The following is a 14677-nucleotide window of genomic DNA, read 5'->3' as shown; positions in this document are numbered from 1 at the left end:
GTCATGTTTTGTGAATATGGTTTTGTTTACCGGGTTCCGTTTAGCTGTCACCTATAATCCTGTAATTGTCTGGAGATTGTATCTGAGATGATTGTCTTAAACCTTTAATTGCACCCTTTGTTTATGCTTGTTTGGGAAGGTTTCTTATCTTCCAGGTGTGTCGGATTCTAGGCACTAATCCTTTTATAATCCCTATCTGTCAGTTATACGAACCTTCTTGTATTGTCTTTTCTCGTATTTTTGTCAGTAACTGCTTCAGTAAAGGGCTTTTAAGCCGAAAGATCTCGCAGACTCCTTCGTTTATTTTTCCTTCGTGGCATTTATCTTTATATATATATATATATATATATAGATATATATTATATATATATATGTGTGTGTGTGTGTGTATATATGTATATATATAATAATATATTATATATATATATATATATATATAAAAATTATATATATAATATATATATAATATATATATATATATATATATATATATATATATATATATATATATATATATACGTATACACACACACACACACACACACACACATATATATATATATATATATATATATATATATATATATATATATATATATATATATATATAGAGAGAGAGAGAGAGAGAGAGAGAGAGAGAGAGAGAGAGAGAGAGATGCTCGAATGTCGATTTTGAAGGCAATGTATTCTTACAAGAGTGACAGCTGTTTGTGAGAGAGAGAGAGAGAGAGAGAGAGAGAGAGAGAGAGAGAGAGTCAGTAAGCACATTTTCAGGGTTGGAGGAGTGAAGGGAGGATGGATGTCCATAGTCAATTAATAAGAGAAACGTGGGCACATGGGGTGGAAAGTGTAAAGTCTGTATTAAAAAAGTATGTATGTATTATGTATGTATATATGTATGCATAATCGTTACGAAACAGACGTTGCACAAAATAAGTTTTCAGAGTCGGCTTGCACAATCTCGCCTCCTCCAAGAACTCCCTAGAACAGAAGATACCAACCTCACAATCGAGAAGGAATCGGACGAAAACTCGATTTTCCTGAGCTTGTGTGTGTGTCTCCAGCACGGGTTCCATCGATTGCCTCCCGCTGCTTCTCTCTGGGCCCTTTGAAAGGAGGAAGACGAGTCATTTTGTCGGAATTACCCTCGAATTTGAGACGTCATCGTCGTCTTCTTCTTGGCTCGTGCATGTGTCTTACCTGGTCTGCAAACTCTTTTCTCTTTCTTTATGTTTCTCTTCTTTTGTTTGCCTCTTGTTTATTCTTTTTCTTTTCTTTTAGGTTTTATCCTTATTTAAAAATATTTTGTCCCAACATAGTCGTTTCAGTCTTGTTCACTTTTTTTTTTTAGCCAATTTATATCATATATTCTTTGCGTATTGTTTTCCTCCAGTCTCTCTTTAGAGAGAGCTTATTGTTCCCGCGGAGACTGCTTGAAAAATAGCCATGAAAAGGTTTTGCATTATATTCAGGTAAATGCACCTGGCATGCGGAATGAGTTCATTCCAATGGAGAGAAACACGCACAACTGGACATAAAAACTTCATTGGTATATAAATTTTGAAGGAAAGGAAGGGGAAATATCCATGTCTTGCTTTAAGTACGGGGTTGTCCTCTCTATATCTATGATTGTACCTGCGTATGTACGCTCACATTAGAAGTTTGCATTCGGGTTCTCTTGAGTACATTTAATTCCCCCAGAATTTCAGTAACCTTACCCAGGTCGGGCCTAATGGAAATAACAGTATGGCTTAATCGGAGCCGGTGTTGTTACTCCATTTCACAGAGGGTACGCATAGACTGTATTTAAAGAGAGAGAGATAGAGGATTCTTTGATTAATAACAGTATACATAAGCGCCTCAGCGGCGTGGTTGGTATGGTATTAGCGTCCCACCTCGGTGGTCGCGGGTTCGATTCTCGGCCATTCCATTGAGGAGTGAGAGATGTGTATTTCTGGTGATAGAGGTTCACTCTCGACGTGATTCGGAAGTCACGTAAAGCCGTTGGTCCCGTTTCTGAATAACCACTGATTCCATGCAACGTAAAAGCACCATACAAACAAACAATAACAGTATACACTTTCAATAAGAACCTAGTTAAGACTAAAGACTTTACTGACAGGGGCTGTGTATTACGGAAAGTTGGGATGTCTAATGTCACAAAACAACGAGAATACTACTTTTTAGGATGGAAGTTGAGCCTTTTCTGAGACGAAATAGGGTGTATGCTGTTACATAATAATAATAATAATCATAATAATAATGATAATAATAATACTTGGGACTCTTAGTACTGTGATATGTTAGGTAAAAAGCAGGAGACGTAAGGTTCAAGGTGCAAGCTCGTGGAAGAGAAGTTGTCATTTGAAACTTGAGCGGTGTTTGGAAATTGCAGCCTGGACTGGGAATAGCAAAGAGTGAGTGCTAAGGAGTTGGGGCGCGCGGGGTGGAGAAAATGTGAGTTTGAAAGTGTTTATGAGAAAGCAATTGGTAGTGGTGATAAGGTTAGGTAAAGACGGTTGTACAGCCTAGGTCTAGGAGATGGTATAAACTCAAAGGATGTTTTACTGATTAGGCTAAAGATTGGCAGTATGTATTATATAAGTTTGTGTAGTACATGTGTGTGTGTGTGTGCGTGTGTGTATGGAAAGGTAAAACCAGCTGGTTTTTCCAAACCAGGAGCGTTTGGAAACTGCAAACTTCTGCAAAGGTAGAGCATTCCAACCTTCCTTATTGTTAATCAGAAGATGAACTCTATTCATGTGGAACAAACCCACAGGGACCATTGCCTTGAAATTCAAGCTTCCAAAGAATATGGGGTTCAGTATGTACACCTAGTGAGGCCAATAAGAAATCTGCAAGGTTTGCTACAACAACTGAGGAAAGACAGAAATTATACAACGGTCAGAAGGAAAAGATTGATAGAGACGAAGGCACTTTCCTGATAATCCACCAACCAACAGAAGTTCACTCTCGACGTGGTTCGGAAGTCACGTAAAGCCGTTGGTCCCGTTGCTGAATAACTACTGGTTCCATACAACGTAAAAAGACCATACAAACAAAAACAACCAACTTTTGCTTTCTCACAGCTGTCCTGCGTACTAAAAAAAAAAAAGAAGAAAAAAATGAAAGTGAACAAAAAGAGGACAAATACCAGGTTGTACCCTCAAGCAAGGAGACTTAGACCATAGAAGGCCACGGTACAATGGCAATGGGACAGTCCAAGAATAGAGAACAAGGTTTGTATTCAGAGTAACCCTCTCTTAGAAAGGTTGACTAAGACTCAATATTAGTGGATTATGTAGACATTCCTGCACTCATTATGTAAAGGCACATCCATGATTTATTCTCGTAATTGAAAAAAAAAAAAATTAAGGGGTATTGTCGCATCCATGATTTATTCTCATAATTGAAAAAAATTTGGAATTATAAGAGATATTGTCACATTCATGATTTATTTTCATAATTAAGAAATAAGATGATTTATTTTCTAACGTTGTTTTTCATCGTTTTAATTACGACGATGAATTAATCGTTAGTAAAAGAAAAAGGACAATGGAAAGTAAGGTCTATGTTACGGTGTTTTAAATGGAAAGGATTTTATATAATAATAATAATAATAATAATAATAATAATAATAATAATAATAATAATAATAATAATTCTGTGACCTGCAGTATTATAAAAGCAAAAGAAACAGGAAAGTAAACGTTGACTTACTAATGGAATTAAAAGGGAAAAGATTTGGTATATATACAACAATGATGATAATTGTGTGGCGTCAATGTAATACAAAACCAAAAAAATGGGAAGGAGTGTAAGTCAGATTTTATTAATACAATAATGCAATTATAATAATAGTATTAATAATAAATTTTAGTCTACAGTATAGTAAAACTAAAAGATACGGGAGAGTAAAAGTCAATACCCTAATGGCGATGTAGACCTTTCAACTACACTTGCTTATTTTAATAGCTCTCAGAGCACTCAAATGTGACACGCTTAAGGATTATGTAGCTATCAGCTTCGAGATTTACTTTTTTTTTAATCTTCCCAGTTTTAGCTTTTGTTCCATATCTGTTCAACTGCTTTCACTGGAATGAGTGAATGTTACTTTATCACAGTCTTAGGCTGTCGCTCACTGAAAGAAGCCGTTTTTGTTAATGTAGAAGGTCCGACTTGTTCACTTTTTGTATTCTACGTATGTAGCTAGTTACAGTATCTTTCTCTTCTTGGTTTTTCCTGCTTTAAATTTAAGGCCTTTTGGTTTTTTAAAAATTAATATTGGTATGAAGAAGTATAAGAAAGTATCACTGGATACAAAAGTTAGAAATGCCAGAAAAATACGTTTCATATGCAGCATGGGGACGGGAGAAGGATGGGGATATGGGGTTGGGGACTGGCGTTATTTCCGTAGGTTTCTCGGAAGAGTGAAAAGTGGCTGATGAAAGGAATGACAAGTAAGCCATGAGATGAGAGCTTTGGGGTTTCGCCTAGCTTTGTACGTGTGTGTGTGTGTGGGTGGGAGTGTGTCTGTGTGTCACGCGGCCGCCAGCGTGGCATCGCTGCTGCTGCCCCAGGAACAGCAACAAGAAGAACGTAAGCCCGTAACCAAACAGTGACCCGGCACCCGCTGCTACACACAGGTGAGGGTGATCGTCTGCCGGACGACTCAGTGGGTACAACGCCGTGCTAGTGACAACGACGATGTTCGTTGTGCCGTCTCCCCTTGACCCTGCCGCGGCTGCAAAGCCGCTTGTTACCGAATCGCTTTACGTTGACGCAGTCCCCTGTCACTAAATTTATTATTGTTGCTATGACACGAAATATTTCGTGAAACTTCATTTATATTTTGAAACTAGTTTAATTCTTTCCGTTATTTTGTGATTTTATAAGCGAAACTTAAGGATTACTTAAAAGTTTCTGGTGGAGATTAACATTCTCTCGTCACTTTCTTTAGAAGACTGTGCGGGTGTCAGTTTGCGTGTTTTCAAGTGCTTCTTAATTAAGTGGGCCGTTTCCCGGAGGAAGTGTTTTGGAAGGAAGTTGTTGGTGAGGAGAATCAGTTCAGTTATCTGTCAGCGTCCCAGGAACCGTTAATACGAAGATGGAAACGAAACCTAAACTTCCGAGGTAAGTACAATGACTCGGCCATGTTTCAATCTAAGCCTAATTACTTCATCATCTTCCAAAATCGAATGAGAATTTCAGAGGTCTTTCTGTTTTAAAATTTAGGTGAATATTCACCCCGATTTATTAATTTTAATCCAGCATTTCTTTAATTTTCAGCCGTAGCCTATAGGTTTTTATTGCGAAATCCTAACGTAATATGAACTTGACAATTGTTGACGTAACTACCCCAACCGACTTAGGCTAACGCAACTAGTATATGAGTTTATAGTTCTCACCTTTACTTCGTTAATTATTTCATTTGATTATTAACGATAGTTTTCTCCTTTAACGTATGGGAAGATGAAATATATTTATTTAGAACTTTTGGTCATGCAACCAGAAAATTAAACAAAAATAACTTTTAAGGTTACAAGAATTTTTATGTTTATTTTGCATGCCTTCAGGAAGCACAAGTCACGATGATTTGCAAAATATTCCTTGGAAGTTTTCCAATTGATTCTCTATCTTATGAAATTAAAGTGTGTCTAGTAACACAAACAGTATTACAATAGTTGTGTGTAGCAATAACAACAAGGAAAGTGAGTAATGAATGAATAACGATAAACAATTTACGTGGAAACAAGTGTTTTTGCACACGGTGCGGTACCCGATTTCCAGTGTGTTTATAATTTAATGCGTAAATATGATTACTGTAGGTTAGTCTGATTATTTTTTATATCCACCTCCTATTTTTTAACAGGTTTTCATGAGGAAGACGCTTTGTAGTTGAATATTTTTGGTTTAGACTATTTTGAGAGTGCGGTTTTCAGAATTTATATTTACATCGGATATCAACGGTTAGACAAGTTTTTTTTCGTTGGTTAGTGTTCTTTTTTTTTTGTTTCATTGGTGATCAGTGGCGTGTATTTTGCTAGAATTTTATTCATCTTTCCTCGTTTTGCGCTTTCGTTTTTTACTGCTTCGGGCTCGTTAACAACTTAGGCCAATGGTTTGCTTGCATTCCGCCGAAATGTCTCATATATATATATATATATATATATATATATATATATATATATATGTGTGTATGTACGTATATGTATATCATATATATATATATATATAATATATATATATATATTATATATATATATATATAAGGTATATATATAAGGTATATATATATATATATATATATATATATGCGTAAATATATAAGGTATGTACCTAGTACGTATTTGCATGTTCCTACGGCATTATAATTATTAAGAGCAAGAAAAAATTTAAGCTTAGTGTGTCATAAATCCATAAATATTGGCCGCTAACGTAACGATAGGGGAGAATGTCTTGACTCGGGCGGAAGGGCCATCGTCTGTGGCTCTGTGCCTGTACCAGAATTCATTTTTATTTATTTATTTATTTGGAAAGCTGTCCTCGCATTGCTTGAACAAGGGAGGCAGAAGTTGTGTAACAACGGTTATTATAGAGTATATGATTGGAGAGAAACTGGAATAATTCCACATACAGGCTCAAAATACTATTAAAATCAGGAAAACTATAATTATTTACCACAGGGGCTGTTATGGCACTGCAGGTGCCCTTTGGAGGTTATCTATTGGAGTCTATGGAGTAAAACCGAAGACGCTCTATAAGAAAGTGCTCTTGAAGGTAAGTTTACACATATGCACTATTTTGTTGTGGGCAGTTACGGCATGGATCCCCAAGAAGCCGACAGAAAGCTCACCAAAATGTAAGGACGCCGCTGGCGGTGCCTGGCGCGGGCCGCCAAAGTCGCACGGCGCCGTCAGGATTTTAAAGCTTTTCACATTTTTGTGCAGCATCTGGCTGCCTGATGAAGTCGCACGAAACCGTAAGCTGTGTGGCGCGGTGCCACAACAAAAGCGGTAAGAACCCGCATGGTGCTGCGCCACACCGCACCACGCGCGGCCCGGTGCGGGTTCTTACCTCCCGTGCGGGAGTGTTATGGCGTGAAGTTACAGTTGCGTGCGGTGCTTTTACGGTGCCTTCATGCACGATTAATACATGGCGCGCACATGTTGTGGGGTGTACGTGCGGCATGTTATGGCGTCTCCCTAGGTCGTTTGTGTGGAAGGTTGCCGCAGGCAGTCTGGGGGGGATAAAAGGGGCCGGACAGAACACGGGGGCATCATTCGCGCTCTGACAGCCTGTCGACACGGATACCCAGCCACTTGACACGAAGATGCCTCTTCGCAAGACCACCCCTAGGCCTACCCAGTAGTCCCAGGACACCCAGGACATCCAGCCTGCACAACCAGAGGAGATGTCTGACCACGATGAAGAGCTGCCCGTAGAGCCGACCCTGTCCTCACTTGTGGAGACCCCAGGACACCGCAGGCCCGAGTGGTATCGTAGTGCAGCCAAAGAAATGATACCGCCCCAGCAAGAAGGACATACAAGACTACCTGTTCACGCCAGAGGACAAGGAGATCATTGTTGATTTCGTCAAGTCACACCCTACCTTATACGACAAGCGGGACAGGCAATGGTCCAATCCGAGGAGGAAGGAGAAACTCTGGTGTGAACTGGCAGCGAACTTTACCAATTACACCTTCCAGCAAGTTCGGAAGTACTTCGAGGCCCGCCGTACCGACTTTGGGAAGATCGAGAAGAGGGAGCACAAGAGCGGGTCGGCTGCACGGCACAGGACAGCACGGGAGGAGGATATGATGACTATGTGGGCATTCCTAGGAGGTCACATCGCCCACGAACCCACAATAGCAAGTGATCGCTTCTCACTTGTATCCTCCCACATAGCCGAAGCAGAGGATTCCTCTGGTGCTGACAATGTTGGGCCTGTCTGCAGCTTTGATCCAGAGGGGGAGGCGGCTGAAGCAGAAGAGATCTACCAACTTGACTGAGGAGCAACGGCTATCTGCCGACACAGCTGAATCGACTGAAGGGCTTCAGAGTAAACTGACCCAAATTATGATCAGCATCAACACACTGATGCCACAAGCCCAGGACAATACTCATCGTGACATCACCGTGTTCGTCCAGTACTTGACCCAACGGTTGGAGTATGTGCCTCGACGATACCAGAAGCCCTTATTCGAGCAAGTTATCAGGCTTTGCCACAGTTTGGAGGGACCCGAAGAAGAGGATGCCACGACGAAAGAGGCCATGGCTCGTGGGGGGGGGGGGGGGGGGTTGCTCCCACTGGACGCCCACATGAGTTGAGAAAGGAACAAGGACGAAACCAGGAACATCCACAGCTTCTGCACTGGAACCGATTCGGGGATCATCACACCATTGGTTCACATCTCAACCCCAACCTGTGTTCTTCCAATATGATCCCCTCCTTCAACAGCAGCCTCAGCAGCAGCAGTTCTCTCATCAGCAGGTGTACTCGACACAGGCGACACGGGTATCGACGCCGTCATTCTTCCCCAGTGGTCGGTCGGCACCACTGAACTTCTCCCCAAGACCTTCAACTTCTTCGCTGTCGCCGGTAGTCGACAGTCTCTTGGCAGACTTGCGGCCCTCTACCCCTGGCGCCAGTATTGCGACCCCCAAACCTACTGCTGCAGATGACCCCGCCCCCACCTACGACTTGACCATCTCCCCAGGTGAAAAGGAGGACATTGACCTCGACACAATGAAGTGATATAGTAAACAATGTATAAATAAATAAACTTTTATTTTCTTAATATTAAATGATTTTGTACATTTTATAGCATTCATAATGTTTCTTTTTGTAATAAATATGTTGAAATACTGATGTGCATTTACATTATTGATGCTTAATTTATATGTCATGACAATATATATGATGATATGATTGGGTGAAATGAAATTGAATAATGAAAAAGCATGGCCATAAAGAATAATAACACAAAGAAATATAACAGGGAATATAAAATGAAATATGAAATAAATAGAACTCGGAAAATAACTTGAACTATAAAATGCAATTGGATAATGAAAGGGCATGGCCATAAAGAAAGATAACATGAAGAAATATTACAGGAAATCTAACATGAAATATGATATATGAAATAAATAGAACTTGGAAAATAACTTGAACTATAAAATGAAATGTAACCTGAAATAAATATAGCCATCAAATGGTATAATAACATACAAGGTAAAGAACAATAATATAATATTGAGAACATGATCAAATGAACATGGACACATACATATATTATCAACCTAAGTTGATAATATATGATATTTGCAGTTGAAAATGTTATGATATAAAACAAGTCACAACATTTTATTACATTCTATGCTTTTCTTGTTCATTTTCTTACATTCTATGCTTTTCATGTTCGTTTTCTTATCTTACATTCTATGTTTTTCTTGTTCATTTTCTTTACATTCTATGATTTTCTTGTTTCATTTTTCTTACATTTCTATGCTTTTCGTTGTTCGTATTTCTTTTTCCCTCCCCTTTCCCCCCCTTACATTCTATGCTTTTCATTGTTTTCATTTTTTCTTACCATTCTATGCTTTTCTTGTTCATTTTCTTACATTCTATGCTTTTCATGTTCGTTTTCTTATCTTACATTCTATGTTTTTCTTGTTCATTTTCTTACATTCTATGCTTTTCTTGTTCATTTTCTTACATTCTATGCTTTTCTTGTTCATTTTTCTTACTTTATGCTCATGTTCTTTTTATTGTTCATTTTCTTACATTCTATGCATTTCTGATTCGTTTTCATTCACATTCTAGCTTTTCTTGTTCATTTCTTACATTCTATTTTGCATTTTCTTGTTCATTTTTCTTACATTCTATGATTTTCTGTTCATTTTCTTACATTCTTGCCTTTTCTTATTCGTTTTTTTCTTACCTTCTATGCTTTTCATGTTCATTTTCTTACATTCTTAGCATTTTCTTATTGTTTTCTTACATTCTATGCTTTTCATTGTTCATTTTCTTACATTCTATTGATTTTCATGTTTCATTCTTACATTCTATGCTTTTCATATTTGTTTTCTTTCATTCTATGATTTTCATGTTCATTTTCTTACATTCTATACTTTTCTTGTTCATTTTCTTACATTCTATACTTTTCATGTTCATTTTCTTACATTCTATACTTTTCATGTTCAGTTTCTTACATTCTATGATTTTCTTGTTCATTTTCTTACATTCTATGCTTTTCATGTTCATTTTCTTACATTCTATGCTTTTCTTGTTCATTTTCTTACATTCTATGCTTTTCATGTTCATTTTCTTACATTCTATGCTTTTCTTGTTCATTTTCTTACATTATATGCTTTTCATGTTCGTTTTCTTACATTCTATACTTTTCTTGTTCATTTTCTTACATTCTATACTTTTCATGTTCAGTTTCTTACATTCTATGATTTTCTTGTTCATTTTCTTACATTCTATGCTTTTCATGATCATTTTCTTACATTATATGCTTTTCTTGTTCATTTTCTTACATTCTATGCTTTTCATGTTCATTTTCTTACATTCTATGATTTTCATGATAATTTTCTTACATTATATGCTTTTCTTGTTCATTTTCTTACATTCTATGCTTTTCATGTTCATTTTCTTACATTCTATGCTTTTCTTGTTCATTTTCTTACATTATATGCTTTTCATGTTCGTTTTCTTACATTCTATACTTTTCATGTTCGTTTTCTTACATTCTATGCTTTTCATGTTCATTTTCTTACATTCTATGCTTTTCATGTTAGTTTTCTTACATTCTATGCTTTTCATGTTCGTTTTCTTACATTCTATGCTTTTCATAATCATTTTCTTACATTATATGCTTTTCATGTTCATTTTCTTACATTCTATGCTTTTCATGTTCGTTTTCTTACATTCTATGCTTTTCATGTTCATTTTCTTACATTATAAGCTTTTCATGTTCTTTTCTTACATTCTATGCTTTTCACGTGTGTTTTCTTTCATTCCATGCTTTTCATATTCATTTTCTTACATTCTATGCTTTTACATGTTTGTTTTCTTACATTCCATGTGTTTCATGTTAATTCTCTTACATTCTATGTTTTTCATGTTCATTTTCTTACATTCTATGCTTTTCATGTTTGTTTAGTAAGTATTTTTGTTATGTCCATCATTTGCTTCTCATTCTTTATTATATCAATATTGTTATTAGTTCTTAGGACAATACAAAAGTATAGGAGTATAAAACAATGAAAAATACATCATGATCTTTTTTTACAATTATGTAACTACCCATAACACAAAAGTGCGTTGGTGTAAACCTACCTTGAGAGGCTTCAGCTGCTCAAACTTGCTCCTTGTCCTGAAGAACTGCTCTACCACAACACGCCCCCCCCCCGCCCCCAAACCGGTTCCAGTGAGTGAGGACCGGCATGGTTTAATAGTTGAAATGTTGGGAAGGACAGACAAGGCCCTTGGGGACATGATGGGAACCCCATGAAGCATTTACTAGGCCATCACAATATTTGGATATACTTAACAACTGAGGTTGACCAAGAAATGGACAACAATTGGCAGCTTGTGATTGCTGAACTGAAGCCGTGAGGGTCACACCGCAGCAGTTATTGTTGTAATATTCAAGTGTTTACTGTAAAAAAAAGTTAAAAAGAGGGAACAGCATAAGCAGCTGTTTTCGTCTTTTTCTTCAGGACTTCCTCCTTGATTATAAAAATCTGAGCAAGCTCCTGCTTGTATAATTTTAAACATACCTACATAATATGTATGCCCTTATGTAAATGTAAATTTGTTGACTAATAATCTTAGTTTATTTTCTTTGGGGCATGCCATATAGTTCACCGTCGTTAATGCCAAATTTTTTTAACTTCTCGTCAGTTGAGACTATTTATTGGCATTATTTGCTCACGTGACTGTGGTATCATTCGCCACCACAACCAGTTAGTTACCCTGCCCTAAGTCCCTAACGTTTTGTTTGCCAGAATTTCTTCTAGACGGACGGTTAAAAGCAAACGAGAGACGGACAGTAAGCAGAACGTAAAAATAATTTACCTCTAACGAGCGGAACTACGAACCATGCAGCGTGAATCAGATTTGAAGCTTTCAGTCATATAGCTTGCCATTGTTTCTTTTATCCCGTAAAAGTAGTTGTGGAGTATTGAATACTGTACACACAGTCTTTCATTTATTTGTCTTTTCAACTGATTTCTCCGTTTGAATGCCCATGCTGCTATTATTTTAATGTTTTATGATCTCAGATGCCATGTTTAGGCGCAGTATACCGACTGGTGATTATATTAGTTGTACCTGGAGGTATTCGAACTCCTTGGTCTCTGTAAGCTTAAAGTATTTGTTTTTTGAGTAGATTTTTGTCTTTTATTGCCTTTTTACCCAAAGTCTCATTACGGTACTTATTCACTAAATGAGTATAGGACTAGATTATCAGACCAAACTGCCATAAACTGAATTATAACCTTTTGAAATATGAGTTCAGTGGTCGAAGACACAAGCAAGCATGCTAGCCTATTATGATATATATATATATATATATATATATCTATATATATATATATATATAGAATATTTATTTATATAATATAATATATAAATATATAAATCATTTAAATGCTTAGTTTTTTATTAATTACTTTTTATGACGTATAACTGTTTTCCTCCTCGCTTCCAATAGATTAGCTCATATGCGTTATTGTAACAATATAACATCGCCTCTTCTGTCACGAAAGATTCTCCCCAGACAAGTCTTGCGGTGTCTTGTTACAGATCTTTTAAAACAAATCCCACACGACTAGTTTTCCCATGTCTCAACAAGCCCTCCTCTCCGGCCTGGGACAAAATTTCTATTTGGGTCTAGTTACTAATCCCCAGCTAAGGTAGCAATAAGTCACACACTCAGTTCTCTCCATTTTTGGAGCAGGAAATTAAGTTGAAGAAGTAGGACAGCTTTTGAATTCAATATTGGTTTTCATTAACGTAGGATCATCATCTTCATGAAGTAAGTCTATGGATGTGGAGGGGTCATCCGTCTATGGGAGTTTTAGATATTCTCGACTGTCTCAATAACTTAATGGTACTGTAGTAATAACTTATGATGGAATGGAGAGAGAGAATTATATGTACAATAGTTTCGTATGTTTATAATTAATTTATAAGGAAAAAGCAAAAAAGATCAAGTACCTAATGTTGTTTGAAAGCTTATTCAAATCGAAAGGTCTGTTTCCGGGTTTAAATACAGCAGTTACATCTAGCTTGAATGAATTTTAAATATTGTGTATCTAAAATAAGCCATGACAATTCAGGATTAAAAAAAAAAAAACAAAGTAATAGGTTGTTTCCTTATGTTTCAACGTAATTCTTGTCCTTGAAATCATTTCAGCCAACGAACTGAGATTTAATTTTAGGTAATCGGTGTTCATCTCATTATTCCTTGTCATGCCCCTGACGTTCCAGTTGTTGTCTCACATTGATATTATTGCTGTTGTGCTCTCTGTTTTACTGGCGATGTACGTGTAGACAGATGTTATGCCTATATCGACAATTAACGATGTAATTTTCCTATTTCATAAGACTTTCTAGGGTTAGGCTGTGTTTGCTGTCGTACTATTTTCACGTAGACATTTTGTTGAGCCTTTGTATAAAGACGAACCAAATTTCGAGTAAATCTTACTGTAAATTTGGTTCACCTAAAAAAGGTACTGCCGTTTTTTCTTTCTTTTTTATCTAAAATCAGTCGCTTAGTTAATATTTTCAGAAGATATGGTCTATCGAATTTGAGATAAAAAAGTGAGTTATTTCTTTAGATTTTGGGATCGTTGTTTCAAAATACGAGTGAGGAATGTCTTCTCGTTTTGTAGGTAAATAAAAGATGGACACGTCTTCCTCCCGCTATGTTTTTCGAACCGTAAGTTTTTCCAGTAATATATTTTTTCATGATAGAGGCTCTGGAAGGACGTCCGTTAACTTTTTTCTTATACTGTGAAGGGATTCAATTTTTGTGTCCAATGCTTCGCTTGGTGTTTTCGTCGTAAAATTTATACAAATACTGTTAATGAGTGTAGAGTGTACGACACTGAATGTCGGTTTCCAGCACAGTTACCGCCACATCACGAAGTTTTACCGATCCCGTTAAAAAATACCGGTTTGCTTTTGTGGCGTTAGGCTATAACATCGATTTATTTAATTATCATTATTATTCACCCCGAATTATGTGGAGGGATTTTTTTCTTCTCATCTTAATCTCAATTTCAGTATCAACAAGCGGTGTAGCCTATCTCTGCTTCCTCTCCGAACGTTACAGATGGTTTGTCACGTACCGTCAACCTGCAAATCTGTCCGGTGACTGAATTCTCGAATCATCTAAAGGTTTATTGTGATCTAAAATTACGTTTGGCATTTTGTGATTCGTAAATAGATCTGGCATCCCATACGTTGAAATTATACTTCGTACACAGAAAGCAAGAAGGCATGATGATAGACTGCCTGTTTATTGCGCATTGAACTGTCAGATGGCTTGCTTAACCAGCGACAAAATTGTAAGCGAAGACGATTCTCTCTCTCTCTCTCTCTCTCTCTCTCTCGCCTTGCTCACTCTTTTTCCTGTTGGCAGACGCGACATTTTCA

The 14677-nt window shown here is 37.1% G+C and overlaps 1 protein-coding gene across 1 annotated transcript in view; it reads left to right on the top strand.

Annotated features, from left to right (window-relative positions):
• Positions 1 to 4629: 4629 nt before the first annotated feature.
• Positions 4630 to 14677, top strand: part of LOC135198454 (circadian locomoter output cycles protein kaput-like) — a 198469-nt gene continuing 188421 nt past the window's right edge. Inside the window, exon 1 of the mRNA XM_064226017.1 lies at positions 4630 to 5133. Within this exon, the coding sequence (XP_064082087.1) occupies positions 5108 to 5133 (26 nt within the window). The 5' untranslated portion in view covers positions 4630 to 5107. The remainder of the gene's footprint in view (positions 5134 to 14677) is intronic.

The sequence above is a fragment of the Macrobrachium nipponense genome, chromosome 22 (assembly GCF_015104395.2).
Source record: "Macrobrachium nipponense isolate FS-2020 chromosome 22, ASM1510439v2, whole genome shotgun sequence".
NCBI classification, from domain to species: Eukaryota; Metazoa; Arthropoda; class Malacostraca; order Decapoda; family Palaemonidae; genus Macrobrachium; species Macrobrachium nipponense.
Note: the sequence above shows the minus strand (reverse complement) of the source record. Positions and strands in the feature narration are given on the sequence as shown.